Source organism: Lepisosteus platostomus, chromosome 8 (assembly GCF_059453375.1).
Source record: "Lepisosteus platostomus isolate fLepPlt1 chromosome 8, fLepPlt1.hap1, whole genome shotgun sequence".
Lineage (NCBI taxonomy): Eukaryota > Metazoa > Chordata > Actinopteri > Semionotiformes > Lepisosteidae > Lepisosteus > Lepisosteus platostomus.
The window spans coordinates 59,989,704-60,011,714 of NC_142618.1; the positions used below are offsets into that span (position 1 = coordinate 59,989,704).

The window sequence follows — 22,011 nt, forward strand, 5'->3', positions numbered from 1 at the left end:
AGAACTATCCAGTCGAGGGACCGGAGCACAGGGCAGTTGAGATGGGTGGGGTTCTTCAGTGGCAGCTTGCGTTGCTGTCTCACTGCCGCCGAGTCCTGGGTCTGATTCTGGCCTGAACTGCCTGCTCTCCCAATGCTACATCTTCCAAAGGCAGGCCGGCTCGGTGAGCTGCTGCACATCTGTGGCCCACGGCGGACAATATTTTTGGGCGGCCCTGCGGAGCGTAGCCCTAGAGGCAGCATGCATTTTCGAGAAACGGTCGACAAACGATGAATAGAGCATCGGGTGAAAACAGAAAGCTAGTATGAAACGGAGATTGGGCTTGTGAACAGCTGCGATCACTGCTCTGGACTCTGGACAGGAAGAGTCCCTTCAGCAAGGTGCAAGATGAAAAGTGTCAGCCCCTAGAAATTAATAACACATGGACATCGGTGTTTGTGATTTCATCAATAATACCTAGCAGCTAACAAAAGGCCTTGAGCTTCAGAATTCAGCAGTTGCTTTGCGGAGTGGCGCGACAGTGGTCACTAGTCCTCTCCGCACTTCCCTCCAGATTACCTCGTGCTTTTCGGAGCGGGATAACGCAACGTCACTGTTAAATTGCCAGGAATCGGGAGTGCGAGGGTGACGCTAAAACAGCATTAAAAACCAGAGCGCCCACTAAATTGCAGGACTTAAAACGCTGAATCGCTTCTGCAACTGCAAAAGGCTCCTGCCTTTCTAATGTTACGGTCATTAACTGGAATGGTTTCATACAAAGAAGAGTTTCTTAGTTTCAGTTATGAAAACAACCCAAAATAAAAAGTTTTCTTTAAAAAAAAAAGCCTCTCGGCCAGCACGCTTCCTTCCCTGGCTCGGCTTCCCGATTTCGGGACTCTGAAGTTGGGAGGTGGGCGGGCGAGCTGTGGTCAGTGGTCAGCTGCAACTCTTACATTAGATGTTTTCCACAGTATCCCCGAGAGGAGACCTGCGGTCATCTGTATTTAATTCCTAAACCACATTTTGTCTTTTCCACCCACCCACAACCGCAAAGAAAAACAACTGGCAAGAAATGCAGGGTTTTTTTTTCTTCCTTCTTCACCGATTTTCTGGGAGACCTAGGGCTCTGGAGAGCCAACAATGTCACAAAAAAAGGCAACAAGACAAAAATGACTCCCGAAGCTCTAGACATCGGCCATTCAAAAACTAAGCCGCTTTCTGCTGACTAACGTTAGCGTGACCCAGCATTGATGTTTACAATAGTACACAGCTCATCTGGGAAAAGGCAGAATATTTATGTTAGCGTTTCCTCGTGGTGAAAATATTATTACTGCTTTACTCAGCTTGTGTACTTAGCTGTTGTCTCCATTTGGATATTGGTTCCAATTTCTAATTATAGTTGTGTGCTCTTTTTTTTTTTTGGCATGCAGACTACTTAAAAAAGCAGTACAGGCCAGATCTGAAATGCAACAGAGCCCTGAAGAAGAAAACACTTGCTGCCTTAGAAGGCCGCGAGTCCCCTTCTTCCACACCTGCCTTTGACCCAAAGCGGCTCTGAAGCTCGTATTCTGAATTTACGTACTTTGCCATCATGGGTTTGAACACTGGAGCGAAAAAGTGGCGTTTAACACACAAACTTTCCAAGAGTTTTTGGAACAAATATTTTGTGCCAATAATGCGTCGGACAGGGAGAAGCGAGCAGGCAAGAGGCAGCCGGGAACATGACGTTGGGATGTCAGCACAGGCTTAACAACGTAATGAAAGAGGAGGAATTCAATGGCTGGCTTGTTAGAAAAACTACAGTATTCATCCACATTGTCAGCTAGGAGAAAAGATTTGCGTTTGCCAAGAAAATACCTTTAGTACAGTATCAGGACAGATGAGCTCAAATGTGTCCTTTTCATTCAGAGTCCAGAACAATGGCTTGGGAAAGTATTTAAAAGACACGTGCCCCGGAAAAAAAAATACTGCAGTGATTTTCTGCAGTCCGAGGAGCTCCTGTAAATTTTCCTCTTGTTACTTGTAATTAAAACAGTCATTAACCTGTCTGGAGAGAGAGAAAAAACCCAAATATCTCAGTGCAAAATGTAGAGGACAAAATGCTTTTGTTTTCCATTCCGAAAACAGTAGTAAACAGTACAAAGCAAAGCCAGGAGAAAGAACTAAAATAAACACGACAGTAAATCATTATTGCTTATAAATACAGAAGGCGCTGTGCTAAATCGACACTGGCTACTGTACAGCTGATCTATTGGTTATGAATAAAGAGTGCCTTTGGCTGGAACTCTCTCAATGACAAAACTACACAACCACTGTGACAACATACAGGACTATGGCATTGCTGCCCTGGGAAGAAATGACATTCGTTTCGCAGACCTTCAGGTTTTAATTTTTGAGTCAACTTGAATGGAGAGCACACTCTCCTACAGTGTCCTCAGTGCCAGCCCTAGCCCTTGGGCATGACTGGCACGTCAGGACACCCGCTGTGCGTCGGGCAGGAAATGATTCGTTTCGTTTGTGTGCGACCCACTGTCAGAAAGGATCTTGCCTTGCATCTCATAAGGACACTGACTCCTGAAACAAAAAAAATGACTTTTATATGTAAATTTTCATTTAATGCATTTTTCCTCCATGCAATCCATAAGTTATGCTTTGATGTTGTACTTGATTATGTCATCACTGTAAAATGCCGTACTCATACTGTATATAAAGATCGGGTCGTCTAATTTCTGATTAACAAAAGAGGAAAAACAACGCTCAGTATAATAAGAGGTACGCGTTTCCACCACAATCAAAGCCGTAGCACTTAGGAGGACTTTACATCTGACATTTTCCCCTTGACAGACAAGCAGACAGAGGACAACGTGTCTGACTGGGACACTGCTTGAGCTGACCAGCGGGTCAATGGAATAACTCCGGGAGACAGCTGCCACGGCACAGGCCAACCCTTTGGTGGTGGCTGACGGCACAGTTGCTGACCAGGTTCCTGTATTCCCGCAAGTTGGGAACTTTTCTGGTAGGGCATTGTGAGGTCTCACAGTGTTGGGATTACAATGGCGGGACATCACCGGAAGTTTGGTCAATTTAATTGCGAGAGATTTTTTTCCACGTTTCACATCATGACTGTGCTCCGACGTTGAAGTGAGTCACTTACTTTAATTTGGGATTCATGGAAGGTTAATGTCATACAGTGCATATGAATTTTAAACGAAGAACCCATCGTGTTCCTGTACTGAATGCAAGTCAGAATTTGTCATTGGAGTTTTAAAATGAGTAATGTGTATAGTACTTGAAGTTTGAAGTTTTCTGTAATTATGTTACAACCAAAATGGTCTAAGTAACTAATGAATGACTCACAGTTAATAATGCCTTAGTGATATACTTGCTTACGACGCGCATCTCTGCAACATTATGCAGAGATGCAGAGGGGCGGAGCGGTGGCTCTGTGGCTCAGGATCTGCGCCTGTGGCTGGAAGGTTGCCGGTTCGTATCCCGCAGCCGGCAGAGGAATCCTACTCCATTGAGCCCCCGAGCAAGGCCCTTCACCCCAACTGCTCCAGGGGCGCTGTATAAATGGCTGACCCTGCGCTCTGACCCCCAGCTTCTCTCCCGGTCTGTGTGTCTCATGGAGAGCGAGCTGGGGTACGCGAAAAGACAAATTCCCAATACAAGGAATTGTATATGGCCAATAAAGTGATCTTATCTTACGATTCTTCGGAAGATTTACTTCAGAGTTTAATGCATGCCAAGGCCGGCTGCGTAAAAAGAGACAGAATGGTGCCACACCTCTCCCCACGTCTTTTCAGCAGCATGCTGTAGCAGTAGCCAGAGGACACATTGCCAACATGAAGTCTGCGAGTGCACCTGTTTCATTTACACCTTATATCAGACGGAGATGTTTGTGTGGTGATGTATTGAAACATAAACTCAGATTACAAGAGCTGCCTCATTTCCTTGCTGATCCTGTTCCCGATAGTAACCACGGGGACAAGGACAAGAAAGCAGGCTGACGCACCCTTCACGGACGGGTCCCGCATTGATTTGTTTTGTTTTTTATACATTCACAAAGCGCCCATTATTTGCCAGAATCGCCAACGGTATGTTTTTCACGTCTCGACCCGCAACAGTGAACCATGCCACCGCACACGGGGGAGAATGAGGAAGTGTAGGCTGATTCTTTTAACCCGCCCACCTCCCAGCCAATCATCTTTTAACACATCGCGGGCGGCACCGCCCTGCACCAGACGTCCAGCACCGATTGGAGGAGAGGCGCCTTCCTCTCTGACATCATTATATGCCTGCGGGAACCCAGGTTGTCTACTCTTGACCGTGCATACTACTGCCCCACCACTTGGGGAAACCTGGACAAAGACAGCTAGTGTCTCGAACCCATGATCACAGAGCTCGACCTGCACCCAGGCAAGCACCTTTACTAGATGAGTCACTTGCTGCAATTTAAATTGACTTCCTTTTTCAAAACCCTGTCCTCCTCGATTATGCTTCATTCACACACGTGGAGAAAATCAGTATGATTTTTCAAGAGCATACTCAATAAACTAGAAAAACGTCCAACACAATCTTACGAAGGGTTTCATTTTTAACATAAAAGCCATAAGAATATGGAATGATTCATTCTAACTATATTATTTGGCCTTTTTCACTTTGCTTGCTTCATATTTATTCTGGAACCAACTGTCTTAAACCAGGTCTGTCCTGACTGCTTGTAAAGAAATTAATTCAGCGGTTTATGCAAAACCCCTAAATTAAATGAGCCATCTCTGTGCCCCATGCAACAGCCTGACATGCAGACCTGAAAGAAGTCTCCAATGGTTAAACCAATAGAAGCCACTGCTGCCGGAGGTATTTTAGGAATTCAGATGTGTTTATGTAATTATACGTGAACGCTCTTAGGCTTTTACAAATTTTTTTACAGTTCCAGAGGGAACCAAGTCACACATCCTAACAGCTCCCCTTTATCACTAATTGCACGTCCACATAATTAAAGGATCTGTTCACCCATTATTTTTCGGGAAATAATTAAGGTCCAGAGATTCAGAACTTGCTTTTTTTTTTTTAAAAAAAAAAGGCTATTAAACACCCACTGATTGAGATTCAGGATATTCCTAAAACAGCTGGAACACACAAAAAGATGGGCTTCTAATATCCAGCTAGACTACACTGCATTAACAATTAAGTTGCACTTCTCTGGCAGAAAATGCATAAAGTTCACACATCCCTCATACACTGCTCCGTCTTATTACTGCTTCAATTAGACGGTGCACTAGGAAATGCCAACAAGATACTCTTCAAAAAGGATTACAAAAAGATTTCTGAAAAAAAACTTCAGCTGAGCGAGTGACAGGGATTCCAAGCATTTTGTTTCTCTAGGTTTGCTAGAACGGCACATCATTCTTGAAAGCTGAAGCCTGGGGTTAACTGTAATAAAGTCAATAATACCATCATCTCTGGAGACACCTCTGCATAGCACCGAGTTCAGATACAGCACACCCCTTTCATCCCGAAAACTCGCGAAGAAACGAGGACCTGGAAACAACAGTCGAACAAACCATATCCATCGCGCAACATCGTGCCGTTTAAATTGTATGACCTTACAATTCTACTCCGTTGTGGACCTGCTGGGGCTGTACGAGTGCGAGCACCATGCTTGGCCCTTGCTGCACCCTCAGCACTACGTGAGGGCGAGGTGTACAAAAGGGTAATGGACCGGAAAAGCCTTCAATCCAAAGGCTCCATGGCGAGGGAAGGCTGCCTTCTGCAAATCCCCATGTTTGACATCCCATTTCCTGCCCACCGCTCCCGAGCGGATCACTTCCCCGCCCTGACGTCTCTACGTGACCCACAGACCAAGATCAAAAGTAGCCCACGGTGAGGTTCAGGCCAGTCATGGCTCATTTCCAGGATGATGAGTATATTACTGATACGGACTTGTTATGCTGGCTTTGAAATGGTCATCCAGGGACCTGGTGAGTGTTCGGAACCCGGAGTGCCACATGGTCTGTGATGGTGGGGCTTGAATGCCATTACTCCTAAGTCTCTGCACCGTTCATTTAGTGGTGTGTACGAACAGCTGGGAGTCTGAGCTTCTCACTCAATGACTCACTTGAATGCACGCACACATTACTTCATTCTACAGGAGAAATGGTATTTCAAGCAGAACTACAAGACTATATGGAATATGGAGATCTCACAGCTTGACACAAGAGCAACCATGAAACGCAAACTTCTTGTCCTCACACAAATGTGTACTCAAAAGCACAAAGGGTAGGGGGAAAGCCCAGAAAAATTGATATTTCCTTTCCTTTCACTCTCTAACAAGAACGCTGGTGCCTAGAAAGCTGGGCAGCTTTATTTAGAAACAGAAAGAACAACAGTCAAATCGAACAACAACGGTTATTTGAACAAACAAGGAGTGTCTAAACTGGGGCCTACCAAGTGACTCAACCAGTAAAGGTGCTTGCCCGAGTGCAGGTCAAGCTCTGTGATCACGGGTTCGAGCCACTAGCTGTCTTTGTCCAGGTTTCCCCAAGTGGTGGGGCCGCGGTACGCATGGTCAAGACAACCTGGGCTCCAGGGCTCCAACCAGGCATGCGGTGATGTCAGAGAGGAAGGCGCCTCTCCTCCAATCGCTGCTGGACGTCTGGCGCAGGGCGGTGCTGCCCGCGATGTATTAAAAGATGATTGGCTGGGAGGTGGGGGGGTTGAAAGAATCAGCCTACACTTCCTCATTCTCCCCTGTGTGCGGTAGCAGGGTCGAGACGTGAAAAACGTACCGTTGGCGATTTTGGAAAATAATGGGCAATTGTGAATTTATTAAAAAACAAAACAAATCAATGCGGGACCCGTCCAGCCTGCTTTCTTGTCCTTGTCCCCGTGGTTACGATCGGGAACAGGATCTGCAAGGAAATGAGGCAGCTCTTTCAGTCTCATACCTGGATGTCACTGGGCGATTTTCATTTCCAATCTATCTCACAGTGTCGTTATGACAGACGCAGAATGGATTATATACATGCCTGAAATCCCCCATTCCAGGAATCCCCCTCTGTACTACCGCACGGACATGTGGGGATACAGTTAAGGATTTTATGAACACTTCAGAAAATTCTGTCATTTCCAAGATGTGTACAAAAAAGATGTATAAAATTCTATACAGCAGACGGCATCTTTATAATAGACACTGAGTCATTTGTTTGAATTCAAAGATTAAGAGGTTTTCCCCAGAGGAAAGAGGTTCAGTCTTTAACCCACAGCAACAGTCCTCAGTGCTGATATACCGAGATGGAGCTCTTAACTCTCTCGCTTACAGATTTTGAAATAATATTTATGGGAACAAATTAACACAAAAATAGCAATTGAACTCAAAAACAACTTGCTCAAAGGGCTGTGAGGTTATAAAACAAGCTATCCAGCCAGGTTGAAACCGATGCCCCTGACTTCGTTCAAGGACAGTTGATCCAGTAATATCATCATATAAGCCTGAGAGGAAGCCATTCAGCCCACCACTTGTAACCTTTCTCATGTTCTTACCTCTAACCCAGCCGAGCGTCTGAGCAAATCAGCCAAAACCACTGACCCGCTGGTGTGTTCAGCTTGAGAGACAACTGATCCAGCCGTTGTCTCACACACTGAACAAAGAAATAGCTCTACGGCTCTTATTCTAAAGCTCTACCAGTGTATGCCAGGAAGCTGGCATTTCTGTGTTCAAGCTCAACGCATTTCTGAAGAGAACTTGATCCGAGCAGCCTACATGACCAGTACCGCTCCAATCCTTTGCTCCATCTGCTTTCGTATTAAGTATGAAACAACCCAAATTAAACCTATTGCACGCTCACATGAAGGCATCTTTCTCTTGTGCGATGCGTACAGTATAACAGAGAGTTAAGGAATTTATTCATTTCCACTAACATTATTCATACAAGAAAAATTTGAGCTTTCGAGCTACTGGTTAGAGTCGGTCCAGAAATACCAAAGCCTTGAAGTATTGCTCCCCTGCTCAGGCAGCTTAAAGAGCAGCCGGGAAAAACAGTAAGTAAATAGAAATAAAAATACACTCTATATAGCCTTTGATGCATGTTCATTTTTTCGGTTTCGGAGTGCCGTACGTGCTTAATTTCGCGTTTGTTTTTTTTGTTTTTTTTACTCGCCGTCAAGTCTGTTTCCATTACTGTCAAGGTCTCTTTTATGGCCTTTACAGTTTTTTTTGGAAGCACACTGGCGGCCCGGCCCCAGCGGAGCCGCAGCCCTGCGCAGCAACCTGCTATAACGATCCGGCGTCCGCGGGAGCAGGTGTGCTTCTCGCATGCCCCGGGCCGCGCGCAGGCCGATTTAGAGGAGGAAGCCCATGTCAGACAGGGGAGATGAATTTTTCCGGAGGGAAATGATAAATAAGGAAAAAATATCTTTGTAAAAAGGAAACACAGCTGTTTCCAAAGGAGAAGTCAAAATAGTGGTGGGGAGCTTTCCAGAACTCCGCAGCAGAAACCAGTGCGTTTCCAAAGCAACCCTGCGGTATATATATATATTTAACTGAAGCTCCGTACTCCCTGTTCTCTAGCAAAGCGAGATGCTCCTCAGTCTTTTTCAGACTTATTCCATGATCTTTCTTTTGCAACGTTAGGACCGTAATTGGAACAGGTTAATGAACCATTACAGGTCCGTAATGGCCTTCCCATTAGGTGTTCCCACCCAAAACCCAACCTTCCCCCCCCAGACTTTAAAACTCTTCTCTCAGCTCTGAACTCCGTGCTTCAGATGTGGTTCTGATAAATCGCAAAGATTTTTTTTTATATATATATAGTTGTTTTTTTTTTAAACAAGGTTTGTTAATTCAAGGTAGAGAGAAAGAACAAACTTCTACGATAAGTCGTTTTTTTTAAGTGAAATCATCACTTTGAGAACGGAGGAAATAAACGTACAGATGTGTGGAACACAAAGCAGTAGATCAAGGAGCTAAAGACCTCCCTACCCCGAGCCCGGAGCGCTTTTTTGTTTTGGCACTACATCACGTTGAGAGGGCCACCTTTATGTACACTGGAGCTCGTAAATTTGTCAGCGGAGCCGTCCGCTGGCTTCACTGCGCTGGGTGTGCTTGTTGCGAGAGAGGCCCTTGTTGTTTCAGGCATGTCCTCCCCTAGAACAGCAGAGGAGCTGGCCGAGGCCCATCCGTCCTCCTCCTGCAGAGGCCTCTGTCCCGGCCCTCCACTCTCCCTCAGGCTGTGGCCGACTGGAGGGCCCGCCGCCCTTCCCCTTCCCCAGCGCTTCGTCTGTGGATGGCCGGTTGTTTGCCCCGCGGCCCCGGCGCCGCGCCGTTTCATGCCAGGGTGTAGTGAAACGCACGGAGGCCAGAGGCGGACCGGGTCACCCATCTTCCTGGCCCATCCGTTCTCACGTTCAGAACGGCCACAACGGTAGAAACCTTCACTACACCGCTGCGACGGTGTTCAGCAAAGGCAGCTCGGATAAGGACAAGACTGTCCAAAACGAAAGACAAAGGGACTATCATTGTTCTGAAGATCATTACTTATTTAGCTACTTCACTGCATCCGCTGCTGGTTTCGATCCACCGATCTTCCGGGCTCTTAAGATCCTGGGCAGAGCCTCTGGAACTCGCACTAGATGGCCACAGTAAATGTGGTTTTACAATGTTATTTTAAGTCATGGTATTAACTAAATGGAATCTTAAATAATGCCCAGTTTATCACACTTGTCCGCCTAACGGACCTTTCCTAAGGCGTACTGTACATATTTATATTAGTCGTTCAAGTAGGGAGCTGCGTCAGCTTGCGTAGGCTGCAATGGAACAAGTAAAGGTTTATTCCACACTAAAAAAAGAGAAGAAACAACATGCCACACCCAAAAAAGGCTCCACAGCCAAAATGTTGCATTTCTTTTCTTCTCTTTTCAGCATGGAATAAACCTTTACCTGTTCTATATTTATATTAGTATCAAGCATTAGGCTTTGCAGTTTTCACACTGCAATTTCACGTGCATCCATTGTATAGTCACTGCTTGTAACTAAAAGATGTGGGTTGCTCGGCCCTTCCATTGCAGTTGGACTGAAGCAGTCAGAATGGGGGGGACAGACAGATGAGTAGGGCTGGCAAGCACAGCTGTTTCACATCAGTATGTTCAAGTTCAGTATTGTTTTAAGATACGCAACACCTACGGCACTTGAGACACCCATAACTCTTCAAGAGCTCGGCTGTAAAGTCATACAGCCTCCTGAGGAAATGGAAGCAAAGGAGAAGATTTTCACAGTCCAGTGGTACTTTTTTTTAACAGAGGTTTATCATGAATTAGTTGAAAGGAACCTCTAAATTATCTTTTTGTTTGATTTGATCTTAACATTTTCCACGGAGACAATGGTGAGATGCACAGTCCATTGTAAATTAGCGGACGAACCACATGATAGAAGCTTAATCAGTTTTAACCGTCTTCTGGGCCATTTTAAAAAACAGACATTGCTTCGACTACAAAATGCTATTCCATCTTCAGATCCTGCCTCCGACTCCTTCTTTAACAGAAGACTGCACAGGTTTTTATCAACCGTGTAGCAATCAGCCCGATTTAGACAAAATTCAACTGGATTTTTTTTTTTTTTATGTGAAACAAATTAACCCAGAACGAAAGCAACATCTATTATTAGTTCCAGTATACTGACGAATCTGTTCAGCTGAAAGCCACCCAATCTGTACACTACAGCCGTTCCAGAGCTGCAGGACACGAGAGGCGTCCGAGAGCACATGGCTGCTGCTGCTTTCCTGGACCGTGCCACGCAGAAAGAGACCACTTACAACAGCAGATCCAATCTAGCCAGCACCTCTGTAAGAGCTGGGAATAAAATCGGAGTACCGGGCGAAAATCCATGCAAGCAGGTGGAGGAAATCCCACCTCCAGCACAGAGGCACCTGTGGCCTGAACCCCACCCCCAGACGCAGGAGCGCTGAGGCCACAGCACCACTTTTCCCCTCACTCTGCCCTGCAATTTAGCACACTTCAATTAATCCTGGCTCTTCAGGTTGCACTGCCTTAGGTCAGTAGCCTTTAAATGAGATATCTTGGTTCGTCTCCATTTTCAGAATTTAAAGAAGGCAGTCTGAGAAAGAACGTAACATTCACTGATATCCATGATTGAAAACTGTCTCGACGTGCGATCAGCTTTACATGCGCTTGCTCGTCTGGCAAGTGCAGCTAGTCCCTCACCTCTTCCTTTTTCTGCTTGTCTGCTCGCTCTCAGTTTGGACTATCCAATCTTTTGGTTACACTCTAGGATATCTTTCCTGTCGCAGCTCCCCCGCCAGAACAATGCCCTCGCTCCGCAAGTGAACCTGCCCGTTTAACCTCTCTCAAATGTTAATAGATTCTTCCGTTGTCCTCATACCCTCAATTGTAGTACCCCCAGATCACCAGAAAATGGGCTGTTTACAAGCTACATTATGCTACAATAGTTTTAGCAGGACATAATCAGGAATTATGAATGTAAACTCTCTTAGGATCACGCTCAATCACGGAGCGGTGCATTTCACTCCCTCCTAAGCTTTCTAATAAGCCACCTACTCCAACATCCCCAGGTGCACATGCCTTGACATCACGCAGACTGAAGTGTGCCGATTCAGCAACTATGACAAAGTGCATTAACGAGAGCTAGGCTTGACCTCCACGTTCAGCAGGGTCTCTGTTGCGAATCCTATTTACAGCTCTCCCTTTTCCTCAGGAAGCTGATGAAAATTTGAGGAAGACACACTGATAAATGGGAGACAGCCTAATGCACTCAGTTCTGGCAGAGTTATGAATATCCCACCCGTTGTCAGGAAAAACAACGTAACCTATTGTATGGCAAAGATCCAAAAGGCACGGCACCCAGCCTACCATCCTGCAGGTGGTGGCAGCATTGACTTACGGGGCTGCTCGTCACCAGCAGGGACTGAGAAGCTGGTCAAGACTGTATGGAAAAATCAACTGATGAACTGGAAAATGAAATGAACTGAAATCCCAGAGGAAGACTGCTTCCGTCTGCTAAAGACAAAGTAGGACAATGACCCAAAACACAAGGCCAAAGCTGTAATGGAGTGACTTAACAAGGAAAAACAATCTCCTTGAGTGGCACAGTCAAAGTACTGACTTGAGACCGATAAATCTGTAACAAGAATTGAAAACTGTCATTTGCTCATCAAGGATCCCCAACCAAACTGACAGAGTTGACAAGTTTGCAAAGAGTGGAAGGACACTGCACCATCCCAGCATGTGAAGCTGGTGGACATCAATCCTAAAAGACTCAAAGCGTTAATTACTGCTAAAGAGTGAATAATCTTGGCAATTTCCATATTTTAGCTTTGGATTTTCCTTTGAAGTTTCGCAATGAAAAACCCTTAAAAGTGTCACAGGTGAACATTATTTTTATCAACTAATATAAATATGGCCAACAAAATGGGACACCATTGGAAGAGTGTTTTTATAAAGATGGCCACACATGCATGCACTCACACACCCAGCATCACAGAAAGGGCAGAGACTTATCGATGGGCTGATAAAAGAATCCCGAGGTTGACCCATAGCACTGTCATCAAAACAATCAGCAATCACTGCAACGTGCCCAACCTTTCTAATCTCAGAGATTGCTCTGACCCCAGACAATGCACCCGAGCAAACAGCACACATGCCCATACATGACTGGGAACCTTGGAAGTCTTGGAAACTGAGGACTCGATCAGTCAGCCCCTGTGCGGTGTGGCTTAACTTCCTGCACCCATGTCAGCTGTGTGTCCATTTTCCACTTTGTTAAACAGAACTTTAGAAACCAAAGATGTAAAAGGTCTTTTCTTAAGGGACTGATGAAAAGAAGACATCATCTAAGCTGCATGGCAGGAGCCTTCTAACTAAAAGCAAGAAGGACGTCAGAAACTGCTGATTTTTCAATCACAAAAAAAGAATAAATGCGTTTAACCCATCCTCCCCTTGACCTGCTGTGCAGAATGGCAGCTGAATGGCGTCCAGGTGTGGGAGGAAGTGGGGCGCCCCCTGTATGTACCGGGATCCTCGGGGATAAAAAGCACGACTCGGATGCAAGGAACCATCATAAAGCCTGTCATATTTTCAGCTGATCATCACAAAGCGAAAGGCAATTCTCCTACGTGACGAAGCTTTACAATGTTTCCCCTCCAGTGCAAAACCTGTTTAAATTGCAAACCTACATGGACAGAAGAGGTATGAAGGGAGACCTGAAAGAGTCAATGGGGGAGGAAACAGCTCCCTGCCTGCATATACAGCGCTTTGTGACCCTCTGGGCCGAAACCGCGATATACTCTATACAAGCTTGTCATGTTCATATTGATAACACTGCATGAGTAAGGTCCAATTTGGGCATTTCCAATGTTTAACGGCAGTAATGACCATAATTCCTTACACTCACCGTGTATAGCACTTTTCTGGACACCGCACTCAAAGCGCTTTACAGGGACTCCCCTGCACTGCGATCATCCATGCGGGTGGATTACAGGACAACATACCTTTACATACTAACTTGGCCTTCGTTGCTTATTACAAGATCAACATATCGCGATCAGGACATAAAATGATGATACGTACGCGTTTCGCAAAGTCTACTTGTACTTATGCTGCGTTTTCACTAACGAATTACTCGTGATCATGCCCCGTGCACACAATATCTCACAACGATTGCCTGTCAGTCTGCACTCCTCAACCTTGCTCTGGCTTTTGCAGGCCACTTTTCCATTTCCATATTCACACCTGTCCTTGGTGCCTTACAAAGTTCTCGGGAGTCTCCGGCATGATGACTGACTGATCCCTTGTGCGAGACTGGTCTGCACTTGGGATCTACTCATCTGACCATTTCCAAGCGCATTTGCAAGTCTCCGTTAATGCTTCGTGGACAGTTAAAGTAGTGGCTACATCCCTTGTCGTCTCCGTGCTGAGAAAGATGGGTCTAGAGCATTTCAATCTAAGGCCAAACCATTAACAAAACTAACGAGAAGCTGAGATGTGTAACAGCACACTTGGCATCAAGCCTGTAACCAATCCAAAAGGCAGTGTTCATTTGTTGTTAGCTGGAAAAGCACATTTCCTTTTGCAATCGATCTGCGAAACCCCATGAAAGCAAAAATCACATGAGTCACCAAAACAATAAAAAAACCTGCTGACTCCATTATTACTAATTTGACCGAGGATTTTATCTAAAGTGATTTGCATTTGTACCACTTTATAGAGCTGGGGACTATTTTCATTGAGCTAGGAACAACAGCAGTGATTAACTGGAAGTCTGTGGGTTCAAATCCTCTGTAAAAGTCTATAACACCTTCCTCTGCACCAGACAGCTGCCTAGACTTTGTTTCAAACGACAGGAACAGTTAAACTAATCCAGCAGAACTGAACAAAAGATTAACACCGTACTTAACTACGCATAACTCATTCAAGCTAATGCGTATTGTAGTTCGCATAAAGGAAGAAGAATGTTCAATATATTACACAACACTGTAGGGCTCAGCCAAGTCAATTTAAAAAAAGGTGCAGTTTCCACTAAGAGTACAACATCTTTTTTCCTGTACGGTACATAAGGCACCTCTTGTAAAATATTTGTACTAACATTTGTTAGAAATACTTTCAAAATGCTAGACATTTCACACTGCTTGATGTGGTGTGCACGATGGATTTCTAGAAGATTGTGGGCATTACACAAAGCCCTTCCATATTAAACAATTAATTGTCTGATCGGCTCAGAGCATTAAGGCATATTTTGGTGAACTAAGCCACTTCTTTAAAGAGTTAGTGCTTGGAAATCTATCTAGGCATTAAAAATCCCTCTGTATTCTGGATAGCCCGAGATAGTCTAGACTGCACTAATCCTGTGAAATCCACATCTTTTCTCACCAATTAAGCATTACAGCAATGCTGGATGGATACTGCCTGGCACACTATGTGCATGGATTTACCTCATTTAACAGTTACTTCCCATTCCAGGACGAAAGGCAGGGGAAGAAATAGTTTCAGCACTTGAGCCGTCTGCAGGTGCGAGGCAGAGGAAGAACACGGGGTAGTGAAGGAGAACAGAGCGAGAGGGAGAGACGAAGACTGCTCTGCTCCGTGTTCCTGCCCCCCTCTCGCCCTCATGCCCGAGGGAGAAAGGAGAAAGGAGATGGGCCCAGTGCTTTCCTTCCTTCTGCTGCCCAGCGAGGAATGACCCCCTGCCGGTCCCGAGGCAGCCCGCGCGCTGACGCAGCGCCATGCCCAAGCCTCCCCAGACCGGCAATTATCGCTGCAGAGATTTATGAAGAACGTTTCGAAAAAAAAAAACAGCACGAAAGCAAAGTATAGTTCAGAAGCCTAGGATCCATCAACACCTGTGCGTGCTAATCACAGCCTCCGCAGCAAGGCGGAGGTAAACCGCAGCATCACAGCTGTGTTTGCAGGAAAAAGAGACAGGCAGCAGGATTTACCAAAACAAGGCTGCCTTTACATTTTCACTCACAGTAGCTCTCTCAAAGAAGACTGTATGTGGCTTAAAAAAGGCATCTCGTTTAAAACCATAAAAATGCTATATTAATATGAAATATTTCATCATGACAGGTCCAAACGATGAGGTGCTAATTTCACCTACATCACACATACGTGAAGAAGGAATAAGAACAGAAAAGACAACTGCAAAAGCGAGGCATTTCATTTACCAGCAGGGAAAAAACAGCAACCCAGCACTAGAGCAGAGCAGTACAAGACCCATTCTTGTGCTACATTTGGAAGTCCCGCCTTTGAAAGGAAAGAAAAGGGAAAGGTTTTGATCCACACTAAAAAAAACACATTAAAGACATATTTTTGCCTTGCAACGGCTATTTCCTAAATTGGTTCATGTACATAAATGACTCCAGTGAAGGAGTCTTGACAAGAGTTCAGCAGGTCTCCAGATTCAAACCCTTCAGCAAACTCAGACACGGAAGGCAAATATGCCATTTTGTCACAAAATAACGCCGCACGTTTTAAGTTGATATGGCCACAGCACCTCCAATTTAAACTGTAGTGAATCTGTATGCAAACCGCCAACGAAGCCAAGCAGAGATGAGCTCCAGGCAGATTCCCCCCGGCCCTCGAGCCCATTGGGAGAGGTCTCCATGCATGAGGCTGGAGGCGAGGAACACTGCAACTGGAAACAACCGCATTCAATCGATTTCCGATGGGTTTCAGAAACGGGCATCTCGAGGCGACGGCTCTTCATCCTTTTACCAGACATCAGTTGTACTTTTACCAGCAGCTCTTCTTTTATGGAATTTATTACTGTGGGAGAGTCAGGAAGATTATTTTCCCTTCAGAAGAAACTGGAGCCGGGAAGCGGTACATCTGGCTCCGCTGTCCTGCCCGGCCCGGAAGTAGGAGCGCGTTAGCAGAGCTGTGGTAAAGCAGGTGGTGCAGTAAGGGGTCCGGCACGTGGGCCGAGGCCAAGAGCCGAAATGACTGAAACTCCGCGGCAACGCTCACCTTGATATCGCATATCGCATTCCTCCCGCTTTTCAAATGATACTTCTCCAAGTTCGGAACCAAGATTTGTGTTTGGATTTTTAATGGATTCTCCAGGGAGTCTGCAGGAGCAGCCCGCCGTCACCACCAGTATCAGATCAGCCCGCCAGAGTCCCAGGTATAACGTTTCCGAGACCTCCCACAGAGAAAGAGCTGTACAAGCCTGTGAGGATTTTCTTAAAAAAAAAAAAAAAAGACAACAGATTCTTGCCAGCACTTTGGGAAGACGAATGAGAAAAAGTGGTCAAGAGGAAAAAAAACTCACAATGTTTCCATTTAGCAGTGGTAAGGCTTCCAGTTATTGTGCTGATGTGTTTACTGAATGCCTGCACAGTGATTAGTATGTCTGGAGTTTTATTGCACCATACAAATGAAGCCTCAAATATGGGACATGCATACACAGGCTGCATACCTATGATAAAGAGTTATACAGTATATTAAGGAGACTCCTTGACACCAAATAACTCGAAATGAAAGAACGGCACAGAGCTCAAATAGCTGAGAACATTCAACTGTCAGAACTGGGTACCCGTGACAAAAACGAGGCATGCTCGCACCAGTAACAGTCCAATAACGATGAACCCCTCACTACAGCAGAATCTCTCCCGTCAGCTCAAGTCAATTTCACAGCAGGATCAAACGGGATGAGCTTTGCCACAACACTCATGCACAGTCCATTTCCTTATTACTGGACACCAGAGGCGGTCTGCTTCACTACATTTTTTGGTGCTCCCAACATGGTTTCTGATTTCATGTAGATGGACCCTTCCTTCAAGAAAAGTGGAAACAGATTTTTTCCACTGATTGAATCGCACAGCTGTAGTGGTCTTTGGGTACCTGTTGTCGGATATGGACAAGGAAGGTACTTCAAGAATAAGAGAAAAGGGCTGGACAGAGGGTCAAGTACTTGAGAGACACAATGCATTTATATTGGGTTCAATACCTATTATTCCAAATAACTCGGTCCTATTTTCTCCCTAATAAAACAGATTAAGTATCCATTTGAAAAATGCTAGTTAATATTTTTCCCCCACTTGCTGCACTTCAGTATCATTTTCCACAATGTTCCAGAGAAAGCGGCATATACCGAATGCATGACATTCCACAGAAATGTGAACCTTAAGGAAAAAGGCTAAGTAGAGGAAATATGGAATCCTTGGAAATCAATGTACAGACCGGGCTATCCCACTGGACATATTGTAACCCAATATTCACTCCAAGACAAAAGGGAACCCAGAAAACAGTAAGCAGATAAGGGTGTTTCACAATCCTGTAACCACAAGCTATAAACACACGCTGAAGATAATATCTACTGCATTCCTAAAAGTAACAACAATGAAACCTAAATTACTAACTACTTATTCACCTTTTCCTGTTTATCATGTGCTCTTAACGATGTAACGTGGAAGAGAATGGTACCTGTGCAGGCTCAGCCTGGCTGGCCCTCGTGCACTGAAGACGAACATCAATATTCAATACGGACCAATACTTAGGCTGTCAGAGAATGTGGCAGAGGAGTGAGGAATGGACACGAGTGGTCACAAACGAGAGCATCTTTTCAGTCCTGGTTTTTACTTCTTACTTCGGTCGAACGACTTGTCCATTCCACCTGACAAATCACCCTTCAGAAATAGTTCAAAGATTGTATAGAAAAAAAAGTACAGAAAAAAGAACACGGCATCATTCATGCTGGAGCGACACAACCAAGCAGCAAGGTCTCTGAGCCCGTCACCTGTCCCTAACCAGTGTACAACAAATAACAGCGACGCACAAACCAGCAGGCCACTCCACGTGGAAAATAACAGCCCCAAACTGCCCCTGTGAATTTCTTTTTACAGAAAGAGAAACCTTACTACTGTAAATCCTTACTCTGCGACAAAGTTCTATTTGAACAGATATGGGCAGAAATGAGGCAAATGCTACAGGCAATAGCAGCAGATAACGCAGGCACCGAGAGCTGAACCTCTTGGACTTGCGGAGGTTACTAGGGGCTCCGAGTAAGTATTACAGGTCCTTAAAGGCACCGACGTCCCCAGCCCAGGGGCTCAAGCGGGACCTACAGGGGGCACATTTAAAAGGGGGAGCAGGAGGCCGAGTCTGCCCTGCCGCGCCCAGCTGCTGGGAGCCGAACCCCGGGGTGGTTCCAGGAAACAGCTGGACGAGGTGGGAAGATCACTGAGCCACTCGCAGCCAAGCGGGAGAGGAGGGCAGGGGGGGCCTGGTCTCGTCTGCTGCCTTTGACTATACTCCGAGGGGATTTCAACGTGGAAGAGTCTTGGACAGCAGCGTCGGTGTGATCTGAATCACTCCGTAGTGTCGCGTGCACGCTGTCGGCCACTCCTTTCGCTTGGCTGGACTAATTAGAGTCATTACTTGGCAGGGGAACCACTTTTGGCTCACTAATCGTTACCGCCTAAAGTGTGCAATAGTGCAATACAACGACTAGAACACGTGGTGTGTGTAAGGAGAGGCAAGTGGTATATTTTGAATGCATTTCATGAAACCCATAAAACACATTTTAGACAACACAAGCCTAAGGGTTTTTGCTCATGCCAAGGATATTTACAGCCTGCACATGCCATTTATTAATGAACACAAAACTATGACTAATTATGCAAAATATCTTAAATCTACATTTAAACGATGAGAAAAGGTTATTCTACTAAGACTATTTACCAGAGTTTTTTTAATGGGTAATAGTCCTACCCATTTAATTGGCATCAAAAGGTGGGACTTTTTTTTTGTGCTGCCCAGGTGTATCAAAGCATATGCCCGCATTATTGAGGAAGCCCAGGCATTACCAGGCTCACAAGAGAGTCTAGATTGAAAGCTATTTTTCTTTTTGCAGTGTTACAAATGTCCCCCGCAGATAAAAACAACGTTGCTTCCAAGCTCTGGGACGCGAAAGCAAACAGCACACGATATCAATAAAGCTCTGTGCAATTTGGACTGAAGTGTCTGGCATAAATTCTGTGTTTATCTTCATGTGGTCTGTTCAGACTGCTTCTGTAAACACCCGTGCTGCAAACCGAAGGACTCGCCAGCTCTTTCATGTTTAGCCTCTTCTGATTAAAGTACACCCTTCACATTTGTGGTCTAATTACAGAAGTCTATTTTAACGAGACAAACAGCTCAGCGCAGTTTACTCTAAACCCCAGGAGCTTTAACAAGGTACTGCAAAGGTAATCCTCCACTTGATACTGCTGTCACTGGATTGCCACTCGACTTCAGCAAGGTAAAACACCGCCCAGCAGGGCTGAACAATGTGTTCAGTCACGACGTTAATCATGGGTGCCGTACGTTTAAATGGTCAATTAACACGTAGGAGACGGTGGAGCATTATCCTGCACCTTCTTGATGAGCGTTCAGCTTATGGTGGGGCAGAGGTCTCTGGGACAAGGCGGCGCGATAATTGCCTGTCAGTGATTAATGCGCTGCCTCTGCTAGGATGCGTCATAGCGCACGGATGATTGTGTAGCTATCGCCATATAGGCACTCGATCCGGCCCGGCTAGCTGCGAAGATCACGGGGCTACAACAGGTGGGGTTTGAAACCCGGCAGGAAAACCATCCTACAATAACGTCCTGTGCCAGCAGCAAAGCCGAAATGCAAAGCCTCCGTTAGGGACTTTCTGCCGCGGGGCGCACCGTAGAATTACTGTACGTGGCTCGCACGCCTGGCTGGGAAGTTTCAAAAAGCACAGGAAAATAAAGGTCAAGGGCTTCCGCAAAACACGTGCTGCCTTCTGCAGCTCTGGAGAAGGCTTCTCACGCCCGTCCCCCTCCGGGTGTGGAGCAAAAGCCCCCTCTCTCCTGCGGTCTTGTCTAACCCGCGGCGCTGCAGGCTGGCTCGCCGTCACCCGAGCTGCGCGCCCGCGGCGGCGGCCACCAGTCCGCTCGGCGGTGCGGTGCGGTGCCGCGTCTGTCTGGGTTCAGCGCAACTGCGTGGGCTGACAAAACGTTACGACAACAAGAGCACTGCTGTTATGAAACTTCCCTTTGACGTGGTCCTATTCCTAGCAGTTAAATACTGCACGTTCGTTTCCATACAAACTTATTAATGGGCGGACGCTGGTTGTTATTATTAGGCTCTTACCTAATAAATAAAATAAAAAAAACCTGCGGAGTAGCCTACAACCTATGTTTGTCTTCAGCAGACAATTTCTTTTTTCAGTCAATCTGGAAAACAATATGCAACATGAAATTCCCTTTGCTGCGGCAGCTCCGTTCAGATCTTTCCCACCCCCCGTCCGTTTCTGAAATAACGGGATAGGTCTTTATTTTGTTCAACAACAGGGTGACCCTGTAAACGCTTGACGGGGTGGCTTACCCAAGTTCACGAAGCTCATCACCATGTCGGCGTCGTTCAAGAACGCGTTGTCCTGCAGGGTGGCCAGAGACGGCCCGTGGGTCGTGAACATCGATTTGTACCGATCCAAAAACCCCTCGACTTCGTTCTTCTCCTCGTTCGACATGGTGTTGTACAAATCCAGCATGAAGAGAGGTGCCGAGTTGTACTTCCCATGTGACAGATGCGGTCTCGGTCGATGCGGTAGTCCCAGGATGGAAAGGATCTCTTTCTGCATTTCCCTCTTCTCGTGAGTCCGCAGCCTCCTCTGGATAAAACTCGAGTGGATCTCGTTGTTGCCATCAAATATGTAATTGCTACCGGTGGCGAGGAAAACGTAAGAAGTGATCCACCACAGCCCCCAAAGAGCAAAAGAATAGCTTATCATCATAGAGCCAGTTTGTTATTTACACGGTCCTGTCTGACTTTAAAATAGAAGCTTATAAAACAAACAACAACAACAACAACAAAAAGAGAGTTCGCAACCCTTCCTGACGAGCGAAATGTCCCCCAGGTGCGCGCTTTTCATCCAACGTGATTGACGCTCTGAGAAGTTTTAAAGAAGATGAAGATTTTTTTTTCAAGCCATAGGAAAAAGTTTTCCCGAGCTCAACGTGCTGAAAAAGTGGTCCCGTTACTACTTGTTGCTGAATATATTATCCCCATCAAGTCCGAGACCGGCCAGCTTAAGACGGCAATGAAGCCCCTCGTAAACACAGCATCTGAAGAGAGCCCAACAGGTCTTCATGAAATGTTTGATATTTAAGCTGTGAAGTCCTACACGACAGGTTTCATAGAACCGAGCATTTTCGCTTTCTAGGAGCGGTATTCTAAGCCTCCATATGTCAGCCTTGTTAAAACCGTGTTGTCAGTCGTTGTTTTAGAGACCATTTAAAATATGCCCATTTAAAAGAGACTCCCACACATTCGGTTTTGAGCGCCTCAATATTTTGTCACTAGCTGCAGGTAGCAAAGCGCCTCTAGTCTCGCTGGACACGCCCAGCGGCCGAGACGCTGTCCAATGAGGAGGAGCTTTCGGGGAAATTTCAATTGCCCTTCAATTCCAAGGGGATCCCGAATTAACGATCATAAAGGGGACAAATGATTGAACCCGGGGAATACAACATCCTAAAGGACGCTCCTACACAA

The 22,011-nt window shown here is 45.8% G+C and overlaps 1 protein-coding gene across 1 annotated transcript in view; it reads right to left on the bottom strand.

The window, feature by feature from the left end:
• The window catches only part of bmp6 (bone morphogenetic protein 6), a 44,756-nt gene extending 22,748 nt beyond the window's left edge, over positions 1–22,008 (bottom strand). The window contains exon 1 of the mRNA XM_088644146.1: positions 20,845–22,008. Coding sequence (XP_088500272.1) covers positions 20,845–21,253 — 409 coding nt within the window. The 5' untranslated portion in view covers positions 21,254–22,008. The remainder of the gene's footprint in view (positions 1–20,844) is intronic.
• Between the last annotated feature and the right edge of the window lie 3 nt (positions 22,009–22,011).